The sequence below is a fragment of the Dreissena polymorpha genome, chromosome 1, assembly GCF_020536995.1.
Source record: "Dreissena polymorpha isolate Duluth1 chromosome 1, UMN_Dpol_1.0, whole genome shotgun sequence".
In the NCBI taxonomy this organism is placed as follows: Eukaryota; Metazoa; Mollusca; class Bivalvia; order Myida; family Dreissenidae; genus Dreissena; species Dreissena polymorpha.
The window spans coordinates 108,580,498-108,593,547 of record NC_068355.1 but is presented as its reverse complement, the minus strand read 5'-3'; the positions used below and the strand labels follow the sequence as shown (position 1 = coordinate 108,593,547).

The following is a 13,050-nucleotide window of genomic DNA, read 5'->3' as shown; positions in this document are numbered from 1 at the left end:
TTATATCTCTTGTACTCTGCATTTTCTTTTACTCAAAGTCATCTTTCAATGTGTCAAGTTTCATTTCAATACTGAAGGAGTAATGCTCTGCAAAAGTAATAACTAGTAACTAATTACAGATCTGTAATAGAAATAACTAATAACTAATTACAGATCTGTAATAGAAATAACTAGTAACTAATTACAGATCTGTAATAGAAATAACTAATAACTAATTACAGATCTGTAATAGAAATAACTAGTAACTAATTACAGATCTGTAATAGAAATAACTAATAACTAATTACAGATCTGTAATAGAAATAACTAATAACTAATTACAGATCTGTAATATAAATAACTAATAACTAATTACAGATCTGTAATAGAAATAACTAATAACTAATTACAGATCTGTAATAGAAATAACTAGTAACTAATTACAGATCTGTAATAGAAATAACTAATAACTAATAACAGATCTGTAATAGAAATAACTAGTAACTAATTACAGATCTGTAATAGAAATAACTAATAACTAATTACAGATCTGTAATAGAAATAACTAATAACTAATTACAGATCTGTAATAGAAATAACTAATAACTAATTACAGATCTGTAATAGAAATAACTAATAACTAATTACAGATCTGTAATAGAAATAACTAATAACTAATTACAGATCTGTAATAGAAATAACTAGTAACTAATTACAGATCTGTAATAGAAATAACTAATTACAGATCTGTAATAGAAATAACTAGTAACTAATTACAGATCTGTAATAGAAATAACTAATAACTAATTACAGATCTGTAATAGAAATAACTAATAACTAATTACAGATCTGTAATAGAAATAACTAATAACTAATTACAGATCTGTAATAGAAATAACTAGTAACTAATTACAGATCTGTAATAGAAATAACTAATAACTAATTACAGATCTGTAATAGAAATAACTAATTACAGATCTGTAATAGAAATAACTAATAACTAATTACAGATCTGTAATAGAAATAACTAATAACTAATTACAGATCTGTAATAGAAATAACTAATTACAGATCTGTAATAGAAATAACTAATAACTAATTACAGATCTGTAATAGAAATAACTAATAACAGATCTGTAATAGAAATAACTAATAACTAATTACAGATCTGTAATAGAAATAACTAATTACAGATTTGTAATAGAAATAACTAATAACTAATTACAGATTTGTAATAGAAATAACTCCGTAAAAATCTATTGAAAGGTTTATGGTTCTTTAACTTTGCACTTCCATTTAATTCCTTCCATAATTATATGAACTTTCATTTGGATAGCTTCATAATTTCATAAGTTATGCAATACAGAAGAAATGGATTTGACAACAAATAAACAAAGGCAAAAGCTTAAAAAATACTGATAGTTGTGGTTCTTGTACTGTGCACTTCCTCAAAATGTCATCTATCAGTATACCAAGTTTCATTAAAATATTTTTAATACTTATTAATAAGAAGTCATGCTCATGGAAATTTACTTAATGGCAATCACTTTGTAAATGACCTCTATCATCATATGAACTTTCATTTGAATTATTTCATTACTTCGTAAGTTATGCTCTACACAAGAAACAGACTTAACAAATAATAAGCTAAGGGAAAAGCTTAAAAAAGACTGGTTTGAGCATGGTGGTTCTTATCTCCACTCCTCTCAATGTCCTCTATAAATATAATAATTCTTATTTAAAGGTCACATGCCGCGCTTTTTAAAACCTGTAAAACTCCTTTATGTTTCAAATTAAGTGCAAATACCAACTATTTGGCTCCTCACTTCAATTCAGTAACGGTGTTATTCGCACATTAATTTATTAAAGGGCAATAATTTCGCAAATCTTTATAAGAGAGTTTTGGTTCTCTTCACTTCTTCTTAAGACCCTCTATTATTATATACAGTTTCATTTGAATCCTTTCAATAATTTCTGAGTACTGCTGCACACAAGAATGTTGGATGGAAGGCAGGATGATGTGATAACTGTAAACATGTATGCCTCTCTAAAAGAGCATAAAAGTGCTCATTCTATCTTTATTAAAATCTTTATTCCCATACAAATACAAATAAAATCATGATTGTACAATTTATATTAATGTGAACATACATAAATACAGTTTTATATGAAACTATAATAAAAGCACACAATTCTATATAACACACTTTCAAATGCTCTTCTGACTCCTTAGGATTTGTTCAAACCACAATCAGGATTAAGTAAATGCAACAGCATATGTAGAATATATAATAATACAGATCAGAAAATGGTAGCAAATTTCATCTTTGTTCACCTAAATGTATTGCACAACCCAAAATTGCGTTAAGTTAAAAAAAATTCTCTCCATGTTCTCAACAAAAATATCCAACTTATTTTTTTGTGCCAAATTATTCCTGCCAAAAATATTTATAGGGCAATTAGAGAAAAAGTACAAACATTAAATGTTGCATTTTTAATGTTAGCACATATGCATCATATTCAATAATCTATGTTGCACTCAAAACGCTTTTTTTAAATAGTAGATCTAGACTCATTAACTGCAATATGGAACACAAAATAATAAATTTACCTACACAAATCTTTTCACAAATATTTGATGTTTAAAAAAAAAATAAAAAAATATATGATGATTATATAGCATTTTTTTAAGCATATACAAAATTGTGCTCAAGTTGTGCTGACTTTTTTTGTAATAGACTGTATACATGTGTTCTTTAGTAATTTTTTTTTAAAAAGCAGTAGTTAAACAACATAAATTTAAATACAATTGAATAATTCTTACATACAAATAATGTTATACCAATACCAAATATTTTGTGAAATAAATATCTGTATAAATTTACAACACTTATTATATATAATCTCGGGTATAATTAAAGCAATATAATAACCACTGAAAGAATTGCAAAAATGCCATACATCTTGAATGTACAACAATCTCCATTTTAGGAAAAAGATTAACTGTGCCAACAGTTAGTAGTTTAAGAGCAGATTGTTCACAAAAAAGCTTTTATAAACGAGACAGGGATGATGCCATCATAACTTTGAACTCTGAGAGCAAAAACAATAGATGGTCAACATGCGGTAAGAAGCATGTGGGTGTGTTGATGGAATCAAAGCTTTGTAGGAAACATCAACCTCATAAGGATGGATAAACTGACAAACACACAGGCCTATTACTATAGGCTTTCCATAATCAGTAGATGTTTGGGGCACCTCCCACAGTCAGAAGATGCCAGGGGCCCCTCCCAATATCATTTGATGCCAGGGGCACCTCCCGGAATCAGTAGATGCCAGGGGCAGCTCCCAGAATCAGAAGATGCTCAGGGCACCTCCCAATATCAGTTGATGCCAGGGGCACCTCACAATATCAGTAGATGCCAGGGGCACCTCCCACAATCAGTAGATGCCAGGGGCACCTCCCAATATCAGTTGATGCCAGGGGCACCTCACAATATCAGTAGATGCCAGGGGCACCTCCCACAATCAGTAGATGCCAGGGGCACCTCCCAATATCAGTTGATGCCAGGGGCACCTTCCAATATCAGTTAATGCCAGGGGCACCTCCCAATATCAGAATGCCAGGGGCACCTCCCGGAATCAGTAGATGACAGGGGCACCTCCCAGAATCAGAAGATGCCATGGCCACCTCCCAGAATCAGTAAATGCCAGGGGCACCTCCCAGAATCAGAAGATGCCAAGGGCACCTCCCAGAATCAGTAGATGCTAGGGGCATCTCCCATACTCAGTAGATGATCAGGACACCTCCCAGAATCAGAAGTTGCCAAGGGCACCTCCCACAATCAGTAGATGCCAGGGATACCTCCCACAATCAGTAGATGCCAGGGGCACCTCCCAGAATTAGTAGATGCAAGGGAAATCTCCTAGAATCAGAAGTTGCCAAGGGCACCTCCCACAATCAGTAGATGCCAGGGATACCTCCCATTATCAGTAGATGCAAGGGGAACCTCCCAGAATCAGAAGTTGCCAAGGGCACCTCCCACAATCAGTAGATGCCAGGGATACCTCCCACAATCAGTAGATGCCAGGGGCACCTCCCAGAATCAGAAGATGCCTGGGGCATCTTCCACAATCAATAGATGCCAGGGGCACCTCACACAATCAGTAGATGCCAGGGGCACCTCCCACAATCAGTAGATGCCAGGGGCACCTCCTACAATGAGTTGATGCCAGGGGCACCTCCCACAATCAATAGATGCCAGGGGCACCTCCCACAATCAGTATATGCCAGGGGTACCTCCCACAATCAGTAGATGCCAGGGGTACCTCCCAGACTCAGAAGATGCCAAGGGCACCTCCCAGAATCTTTAGTTGCCAGGGGCACCTCCCAGATTCAGAAGATGTCAAGGGCATCTCCCAGAGTCAAAAGATGCCAAGGGCACCTCACAGAATCAGAAGATGCCAGGGGCACCTCCCAGAATCAGAAGATGCCAGGGGCACCTCCCAGAATCAAAAGATGCCAAGGGCACCTCCCAGATTCAGAAGATGCCATGGGCACCTCCCAGATTCAGAAGATGCTAGGGATACCTCCCAGAATCAGAATGCCAGGGGCACCTCCCAGAATCAGTAGATGCCATGGGCACCTCCCACAATCAGTAGATGCCAGGGGCACCTCCCAGAATCAGAAGATGCCAAGGGCACCTCCCAGAATCAGTAGATGCAAGGGGCACCTCCCAGATTTAGAAGATGCCAGGGGCACCTCCAAGAGTCAGAAGATGCCAGGGGCATCTCACAGAATCAGAAGTTGCCAAGGGCACCTCCCAGATTCAGAAGATGCAAGAGGCATACAAATTTTGTTTGAAGAACATGAACTCACTATTTGAGAGCCCTAAGCTTATGAATCTGAATGTGCTGACAAATGATATCTTCGAAACATGATACATGGGACAAATACATGATGAGAAGTTAATTGATTAGAAAATGAAATGATAACATACATGTTGTACAGTAAGATAAGGTAAGGAATGGTAAAATACATGTTGTACAGTTAGATAAGAAATGGTAAAAACTAAAATCACATGAAAGGTAAGAAAAGTATAAGAGAAATACATAAGAGACAAATAAAAAGATTAGGTAAAGATCGTTTTCTTCTGTAAGATAAGTAAACAGAATGGGAAAAATTTAAGTTTACAGGAAGTATAAAATGGAATGGAAAACATACAAGTTTAAAAGTATGAATACAATTCCAAATACTCAAACAATATCGTTTCTTTTGTTATTTGAATATACATGTAACCATTAACACTTCTGAAGTTTTTTATTGACCAATTAATTACAAAAATGAAAAAACTACAAGAAGTCTACCAAGTCAAAAGGGGCATGGAGAAACTACTTGTTCGTGAACAAATGAAACACAAAATTCAACTTGTCCACATTCAAAACTCACTTTTTAAAGAAACAAACAAGAATTAAGCTAAAATGTTCCTGAAACACAATAAAATAAAATGAAACTGATGTATTCATTTTTTAAACATTGATCCTTAAAACGACACTTATCCGTTTAAAAAAAAACCCCGCAGTTTTGACTTGATACAAAGTAACAGACTGCAGCTGAAATGGCCATAAGTTATACATAACGTGAAAAAACCTCTAGCAAAAGGCTAACACAAAAGATGTCAAAAAGGGGCAGACAAGTTACATGGAACATTTACAAGTCAGGAAAATTGGGCTTAAGAATTCAACACCACTGCTCATTTGATAAATATATGTGTAACTTAATTCAGAACTATACTTTGGTATGCTGCTCTCAGGTTTAAAACATTTTCTGCATTCTTGACATGCAGTTTCACAACGCTAATTTCATTCTTTGCCTTGATGATAATTTAGCAAGTATTGTTTCAAAACAATAATTGCAGCAGAAACAAAGATAAATAAGGTCTGATCACACTTGTCTGCCACAAAGAAAGATAGGACAAGTAGAATAAGGCAATTGTCAAGCAATATGGTCCCCTACCGGCTCCACCATTGGCAGAAATTCCACCATTTTCAGATTCTTTTTTTTTGGTTGCCATAGCAACCACAATTTTTGATGTAGGAACAAAATGAAATGACATGCATAATGTCCATATTGCCATCTATCCATGTTTTAAGTTTTATGAAAAAATATTCAAAACTTTTAAAGTTATTGCAGGATCCAGAAAACCACCATTTTCAGCAGTATTTCTAGTCTATTTGTTGCCATAGCAACCAGAATTTTTGACGTAGGAACAAAATGAAATGACGTGCATAATGCCCATATTGCCATCTATCCATGTTCCAAGTTTCATGAATTTTTTTTTTTAAGTTATCGCAGGATCCAGAAAAGTGTGACGGATGGACTGACAGACTGAGCGCAAACCATAAGTCCCCTCCGGTGAAACAGGTAGGGGACAACAATTACAACAAGAGCTGTCAGAGGACAGCGCACTCAACTATTCGAGTGCTTGACAGTATAACGTAAGCCATCATGGGGATATTGTTCAAATTATTCAATAAGGTCAAGGTAATAGTTCAGGTATATTTTCTACAATCTATTGAACATTTGTAAAGACATAAAACAAACTAATAAGATTTTATTTCAAGTTTTATAGCAATATCTTGGGTGGGAAGTTTAAAAATAAAGTAAATATATAATTGTTTTTGTTTTTTTAACCATGTATCAAAGAAAACAATATTCTTTTTGGGTTGGGTAGGGGGGGAGATTGAGAGGGGGGTATAATGTGGGGTGTGGTCATTTATTTAGACGATCTTTCAAAAATACAAAAAGGAAAAAAAAAAGGTGTGGGGGGGGGGTAGGGGGGGGATTGAGGGGGAGGGGTATAATGTGGGGCGTGGTCATTTATTAGACGATGTTTGAAATATAAAAAAATAAAAATTTGGGGGGGAGGGGGGCAGGAATTGTGGGTTGGGGTGTGGGGTATTGTTTGGGTGGAATACATTGTGGTATTCAGGTAAGTATTGTTTTGTCAAAGTATTAATAAAATCTGATCATAAATAAAGAAGTTATGGCAATTTAACTCAAATTTATTCTTTTGACCTTGAGAGTCAAAGTCATTCAAAGGTCAAGGTCAAATTGGACTTGCCAGCTACAGTACCCTCATGATAGTAAGAAAATATTTGAAGTTTGAAAGCAATAGCATTGACACTTTAGAAGTCAAGTGGATCTAAACACAAAATTTAAAAAAATATTCAGTTACTTAGACAAAAAAGGGCCATAATTCTTACAAAATGCTTAATACAGTTGTCTGCTTTTGTTTATAGATTGGGGTCATGTTGGTTAAGAAGTTTGCAAAATATGAAAGCAATATGTCAAGGGACATTGACAATATTTGAGGTGGTACGCAAACTTTAACATAGATTTATTAATAATATGCATATTCTAAGTGAAAAAAATGCCATAATTCTTACAAAATGCTTGATACAGTTGTCTGCTCTTGTTTATAGGTTGGGGTTATGTTGGTAAAGAAGTATGCAAAATATTAAAGCAATATGTCAAGGGACATAGGAAATATTTGGGGTGGTACGCAAACTTAAACATTTAACGCTAACGCCGGCGTGAGTAGGATAGCTCCACTATATATATTTCATATATAATAGTCGAGGAAATATTTGGAGTGGTACGAAAACTTTAACATTTGCACACTAACGCTAACGCCTGGGTGAGTAGGATAGCTCCACTTTATATATTTCATATATAATAGTCGAGCTAAAAACTACAGAATCAACTTGTTTAAAATTTCACAGATAATATATTAGTGTTCAAACCATTACACTTATATGTCCATCACAACACTTCAATCACATGACAGAACATCTCTTAGAGCTTCGCACACTGTCCATCACATTGCCAATGCCTGAGGTAACACGGGATCCACTCTGAATAACCCTGGCGATAAGAAACAAACAAGACATGACATAATAGTATAGAATATGTGGGGCCAGTAAATACTTGCACATAAACATGTGTTTTTTGTTGTTGTTATTGTTTTTAACATTTCATTGTTCTGATCATGATAAAAACTAACATAGTGACAACCAATGTTTTTAAAAAAATGGAATGGTTAAAATACCTCACACAGTGTCATCAAACCGGACTTTCTTTTCACATAATGATGATAAAATACCAATAAACATCCCTTGCTTCTGAGATGTGTACTCAATTTTCAACTAAAATTTTAACCTTCAAACCCCAACTTACCTCCTAATAGGCCAAGTGGAGCAATGACCTTTTGTATCATTGTTCCTCTGAAACTTTGGGTTTATCCACGGCTGTGAGCTGTAATCAGCATCAGAGAAATGACCTTTGCTCCCATGATCTTTACAGTCATGGGTGTCAAGGCTATTAGAGTCGATGTCAAATGAATCAGGTATGGGTGGATTCTCTATAACAAATGAGGGGACATTTTCTTGGTCTTCATCTATTGTTGAGTGGGTTTTGCTCTCCCCTTCTTCAATAAGACTCTCCTCCTCATCATCATCATCGTTGTGCATTTTACTTGGGCTCCAGTTATCGAGGTTGATCTCATTTTGCTGCTGGTCAAAGCTCTAAAACCAAAAAACACACTCTGTAAGTTTTTACAAAAATTAGATTTTCATACAATTTGTTTTTTCTTTTCTTCTCAAACAAGAGATGCGTTTGTCTGAAACACAATTCCCCCTACTCCGCCACTTTGAAATTGTTTACATTTTTTTGGACATATGACCTGAAGGATGACCTTGACCTTTCACCACTCAAAATGTGCAGCTCCATGAGATACACATGCATGCCAAATATCAAGTTGCTATCTTCAATATTACAAAAGTGATTGCAAAAGTTTAAGCAAGGTTAAGACAGACAGACAGACAGACAGACAGACAGACAGACAGACAGACAGACAGACAGACAGACAGACAGACAGACAATTACCGACAGGCTAAAAACAACATATCCCCGATCATTCCATCCGGGGGCATAAAAAACCAAAAGCAGACATAAATTCAGTAGCTTAAAATGCCCACAACATAACCCAGATATAAATTCATCATAAAGAAGACAAATAAAAGGTGTGAACCTTTTTCATTGTTTTCACATAAGATGCCCATTTTTGAAACTTGGACCTTGCTTCTTAGCGTACCCACATAACAATTTAGAGGCTTATTGCCTTAAAACTTGTGCAAACATAAATATCTGTACTGCCTAAACTAATACAGGGCTTCCATTAAGTTTTAAGTTAGTTAAAACTTCCAGTTTTTAAAAGCAATTGAAAGCTCCGTGAATATATAGAATAACAGTTTCAACTCCAACATACATATGAGTCTGCAGATGTGCCTGCTGACGAGACAGACAAGACAGACACTGTTCTGGGTCTCTTTGGTGGGGTTAGGCACTGGCTGATGTCTTGGAGAGAACCGGGCAAGGGAGGCGCCTGCCACTTCTTGGCAGATATGCTGCATTTCTGGCTGCCTTGAATCTTTTTCTGAATTGAAAGGAACAACTTATGTAAATTGTATGTTTTCTTATCCTGTTTGAAAAAAATATCTTTTTGCCAAAGACGTGCAACATTTACCTGTAATAGTAGTTTTGTATTACATTTCTTGTATTAAATGTTGTGAAGAAATAATTTGGGACAGTCCAGCTTCAGCAATATTATAGGGTTTCAATGTTGTGCAGTTAAAACACTTCTAATTTTGCAGGACATGTCACCAGGTATTGTGTGCATATAAGCTGTACTATTTATCATTATCAATTTTTTCTTATTCGAACAGTTTCTATATATGTTTTTAAGTCATTTTAATATAAACAAATTTTAGCAAAAGTTACATTTTAAAAATATTTGTGAACTGGCCCTTCAATATTTTAAAAATAGAATATGCAATTTTCAAAACAATTTCTTTAAAATATGTGAATGACTGCATTTCTTATTATAAAGTTAATCTTTAGAAGCACAGTTTTTCTCTCTGGAATATCCCCATTCATTATAATCATACCTTGATATCTTGTTTTCTCTCACGCAGCCTCATTTTCATGAGTGATCTGCCTCTGACAGGCACCTTGTTGCTGCTGGGCTTCCGTAATGTCTGACGGTTCACTGTGATTTTCCTATCAACATATTTGAAGTATAGACAATCATAAAAACATAAGTGCTCAGGGCTCTTGCAGCCTATTGAAATTTTTGCCAAATGAGCTGTAAACAAACAAGACTATTGCAAAGCAATATACACATGTATGTCCCTTACCGGCTCCACCATTGTCAGAATTTTTTATTTATATTTGTTTTTTATAATTTGTTGCCATAGAAACCAGAATTTTTTATGCAGGAACAAAATGAAATGATGTGCATAATATCCATATTGCCATCTATCCATGTTGCAAGTTTTATTAAAAAATATGAAGAAATTTTAAAGTTATCTTAGGATCCAGAAAAGTGTGACGGACTGACAGACAGACAGACACACAGAGCGCAAACCATAGTCCCCTCCAGTGAAACAGGAAGGGGACAATAATTAAGTGGTGATTTATCATTCAAGCTGGCAAAAGTTACCGGCAGCAACTTTGTTGACTACATGGTTTTACTAGAAACACAACTTTTTACAACTTTCATGTCAGCTCTTAGGGTGTAAGAAACCAATGCAAAACAAAACAAATCCTACAGGACATGAGGTCTGATAACTTTTACAATTAACTGGACCCTCACCAGATTTTACTGGACTTATTATTTTTTAACCAAACAATAAAAAATAACTTTCATAGTTTACTTTTATCATTATGACGTTCCCAATTGTTAACAATTCTAAATACAATAAGATTCTTCAAAATTTAAACATTTTCTATTAAAACTTTTTATAAATTGTGTGCGACCATTGAAAAAGCCGTTTGTACAGCTGACTTTTGCATCAAATTATGATATGGGACAGGCACCGTTCATGTGGTTCACAGCTTTCGATTTACAATCATCACAAGGATAGAAACCATTAAAATTCAATTAAAAACTTGATGTGTTGCCTTCCTCATGAAACAAGATCCATATTTGGCTGGTTCTAAGAATCACACTTGGAGTTTTTATTTTGTCAAGATAAAATTATAAAATTATACTATCAAAGTGGAACAATAGCAAGCATGTTGTCTTGTTTGTTAAATCTTGTTTATTGGTGTAATTGTTTTTTTCTTCTTATTATTATTCATTCTGTTTTTGTAATGCAATTTTCATAATTTCTCCTATTTTATTGAAGGAGTGATCCATCACTTTGTTTTGTCACTGAAAAACGTATGGCTGGAATTTCCTAGAAAAACATAATGTTCACTTATAAATGGCAAGTGCAAGGTAATCCGAAAATTACACACCATACCATACCTCAATACATGTACTATAAACAAGTGAGATATACCAGGGTGCAGAATCAACGGGGTTTTCAGGGGTTTACACATTGGTTGAGAGAAGTGACAGAAGGTTATCACACCATTTAGAACTTTTATTTTTGCAAATATCTCAAGTTATTGAAAAACATTTGCAAAAACTTTAGTGCATACAAGTTTTTCTTTTCAGGTTGTGCTGATGTCTTAAAGTATGAGAATAAATCCTTGAATATGTCTGAAATCAGTGACAAAATTTCACGTTCCGTGAAGCAAAGCCGTGTAGTACAAATAAAATTTTGATCAATAACACAGGCTTATTAAATAAAGTAATTCTGATGTATTTCGCATTGCCATAAGCAGCATAACAATCTGTATTTTATGCTCTAATTGAAATTCTCAAGAAAAATTGTTTTAAAAAGTAATTTGAAATAAAGCACCACTAACCGTTCTGTTTCATTCAATTAAATTTAAAAGGGGGAACCCCACAAAGTCACGTGATCCTGCACCCAGATATGTATAGTTAAATAATAACAGTGTGGCCATTAGTTTCTTGTTATGCATAATAAATTACTTTTAAATTGTAAATGCTTAATGCATAACATTATGATCTTTGAAAGAAAAATTTGATAGGTCCTTCCTTAAAAATGATTTTGTTTGGCATAACCCGACCGACCCACTGAAATCGGCCTGACTGAATTTTTTTTGTTACTATCCAAATTTTTTTTTTGCTTGCCGTAAATCCTTTCCACTGAATTTTTCCTTTCCCCTTTTTATCCTTTCCAGTTATTTGCGTCATTTACACAATGAGTGTTTTAGGGCCCAACCCTAGGTGGCAACAGTGTGAATCAGATATGCGTCAATAACCCATGTCACTATCAATTGATAATTTCAGGGGTTTATTGCAGTTTTATTACTTTGTTTTTCTTACCACATTAATCGGTCCGTACCGTGTACTTCACTGCGATAAAATCATGGCAAATTACGTGAAAGACTGATTATACTAGCCAACGGGTGTTATCCTCCTGGAAATTGTGCTTTTAATGCATAATATTATCAAAACATTTCTCGATAAGTATAAATGTTCTGTTAAATTCCCAAATGAGAATAATAATTTGTAATCCGAAACACACTTCCGACTTTTTAATGTTAACACGACTTTAACAAATGCTTCCAATAAAGTCATCATGTATATTTCTTACAAAAAAGCGCGAAAATTATGCGACATTAAAAGTACAAGGTCAATGTATAGGCATGGAAGCGTGCGTGTATTGATTTTTTTATACAAACTTTGTAGCACAGAGAACATTTAATTCTGTTGATTTCGGTTAAAAGTTTCTTTGGTATTTTTTTAACACAATTATATTGCGAAGAATTTGATATTTCATCTGAATTAATTTCAAATCAAACACGCCGTATCTTTATCGTTACGGTCTTTTAGTTGAGTAATTATTAAAACAGTAGTTGTACTGTATACTGATTCAAGAGAACATCTGGACGGAACTGGATTAAGTGTTGGGCTTTATGAAAACACGCTTAGCTCTGCTGATCTATTGTGTAGACTGCTGTCTGCGGTGTTTCATCTGACTACAGGCATATTAAAAATATATAATTTATTCTCATGCTTTTTTAGCATATATGTTTAAGCTCACCTGTCACACAGTGTTCCTTGGATGTCTCTCTACCTAAATTAATCAAAG

General features: G+C 34.6%; 1 protein-coding gene and 1 long non-coding RNA gene across 3 annotated transcripts in view; both read right to left on the bottom strand.

Moving 5' to 3' along the window:
• Window positions 1-2,019: 2,019 nt before the first annotated feature.
• Window positions 2,020-6,760, bottom strand: LOC127844167 (uncharacterized). Its single transcript, XR_008032591.1, has 2 exons — window positions 4,800-6,760; window positions 2,020-4,683 (listed from the first exon to the last, which is right to left on the bottom strand). It is a non-coding gene; the product is annotated as an uncharacterized LOC127844167 (long non-coding RNA).
• A 113-nt stretch (window positions 6,761-6,873) lies between these two features.
• Window positions 6,874-13,050, bottom strand: part of LOC127843762 (rho guanine nucleotide exchange factor 39-like) — a 31,540-nt gene continuing 25,363 nt past the window's right edge. The window contains exons 10-13 of one of the 2 annotated variants that reach the window (XM_052373519.1): window positions 9,988-10,099; window positions 9,309-9,476; window positions 8,219-8,565; window positions 6,874-7,906 (exon numbers count right to left, since the gene is read on the bottom strand). In XM_052373519.1, coding sequence (XP_052229479.1) covers window positions 7,819-7,906; window positions 8,219-8,565; window positions 9,309-9,476; window positions 9,988-10,099 — 715 coding nt within the window. In that variant the 3' untranslated portion in view covers window positions 6,874-7,818. The remainder of the gene's footprint in view (window positions 7,907-8,218; window positions 8,566-9,308; window positions 9,477-9,987; window positions 10,100-13,050) is intronic. The other variant, XM_052373512.1, reaches the window with a different exon arrangement.